Consider the following 1,619-nt stretch of genomic DNA (forward strand, 5'->3'; position numbering starts at 1 on the left):
GAAGATGCATGTGGAGCAAAGTGGTGCTACCGTGTCACCCATAAGAAATTTAGAAAAGGAAAGGGTTTTTATATATAAATAACAGTTTTGCTAAAACTTATCTAGATGAGATATAGTTGGGTCTCATTCACCTTTTATAGTCATTGGATGTGATGCTATAAGATGCGTGTGTGCTGACGTGGGTTATACCTGTTTTTATTTTCAAGATGAATGAGATCAAATTATATATCATCTAAATGAGTTCTAGGCACTCCCTATAAATAATGGAGAGGCTGTGGGCAATCAGGCGCACCGCACACATGGGCGGAGGCCGACAGATCGCAACGTAGCGCCGGGAAGGGGAGCTGCGTGCTGTCCCAGGCTGGTATCCCGTCGCCACCGCCACGTTCCCTCGCTTTCACCCACCTAAGTGCCCAGCCACCACTCTACTTACCTCGCCCGGCGCACGCAAACGCGCGCCTCGATCGGCCTGGCACTGGCAGTCGCTTCCCTTTCCCACCACGTTGACATCTCTTCCGCTCCGGGAAGGAGGCAGGCACGTAGACGTAGCGATGGCGCCGCGTTTCCTGGCGTGCTTCGGCAGGGGCGGCGCGACGGCCTCGGCGCCGGAGCCTGTGGAGGACCTGGCCCCGGGCCCGGTGCTGGTGGAGCTCTTCTCCTCGCAGGGGTGCGCGGCGTCGCCTGAGGCGGACGCCCTTGTGGCGCGGCTGGCGCAGGAGTCCTCCGAGGCCGGCGGCGGCGAGCGAGCGATGGTGGTGCTGGGGTTCCACGTCGACTACTGGGACTACCGCGGGTGGAAGGACCCCTTCGCGTCCAGCGCCTGGACCGTGCGGCAGAAGGCGTACGTGGAGGCGCTCCGGCTGGACACGCTCTTCACGCCGCAGGTCGTCGTGCAGGGCCGCGCGGACTGCGTCGGCACCGAGCAGGACAAGCTCGCCCAGGCCGTCCGCGACGCGCCCCGCTACCCCTCGCCCGCCATGAAGGTACGCACGCATGCTGCATGCACCCACCACCTTAGTTCTTGACGCTGCTCTGAACCGTGTGCGTGCTCTGCAGGTGAAGTTCCAGCGGCCGAACCCGAGCACGCTGCAGGCGTCCTTCACGGGCGCGCTCCACTCCCGCGTGGACGGCGGCGGGAGCGTGCTGGTGGCACTGTACGAGAGCGGCGTGATCACCGACTGCGGCCGCGGCGAGAACAAGGGCAAGTCGTTGCTCAACGACCACGTGGTGCGCCGGCTGGAGAAGGTGGCCGCCGTGCGCGACGGCGCGTCCGCCAGGAAGGCCGTGTCCGGGTCCGTCCAGTTCCCGCTGTGGGACGACTTCCGCGCCACCAAGTGCGGCCTCGTCCTCTTCGTGCAGAACTCGGCGCTGCAGGTGCTCGGCGTCCAGCACTTCGACCTGCCCGACAACGTCTGGCCCAGTGGCGGGCACCAACTTGCGGAGAGCGCAGGGGGCAGACGGCCAGGGGGGCGTAGCACAACTATTCTTTGTAGAGTTTGAATGATTGGCGTGTTGCGTTGTTGTAATAGCACTTTGTACGAGCACTCGTGTGATCGATTACTGGAACAATGGTTGTATCTTCTTGAATAAGCTATAAGATGGTACAATAGTCTAAGAAA

General features: G+C 61.3%; 1 protein-coding gene across 1 annotated transcript; it reads left to right on the plus strand.

Moving 5' to 3' along the window:
- Window positions 1–288: 288 nt before the first annotated feature.
- Window positions 289–1,619, plus strand: LOC109778937 (uncharacterized). Its single transcript, XM_020337517.4, has 2 exons — window positions 289–983; window positions 1,057–1,619. The coding sequence occupies exons 1-2, from the start codon at window positions 552–554 to the stop codon at window positions 1,498–1,500; spliced, it is 876 nt and encodes a 291-aa protein (XP_020193106.1). The 5' UTR covers window positions 289–551; the 3' UTR covers window positions 1,501–1,619.

Source organism: Aegilops tauschii, chromosome 2 (genome assembly GCF_002575655.3).
Source record: "Aegilops tauschii subsp. strangulata cultivar AL8/78 chromosome 2, Aet v6.0, whole genome shotgun sequence".
NCBI lineage: Eukaryota > Viridiplantae > Streptophyta > Magnoliopsida > Poales > Poaceae > Aegilops > Aegilops tauschii.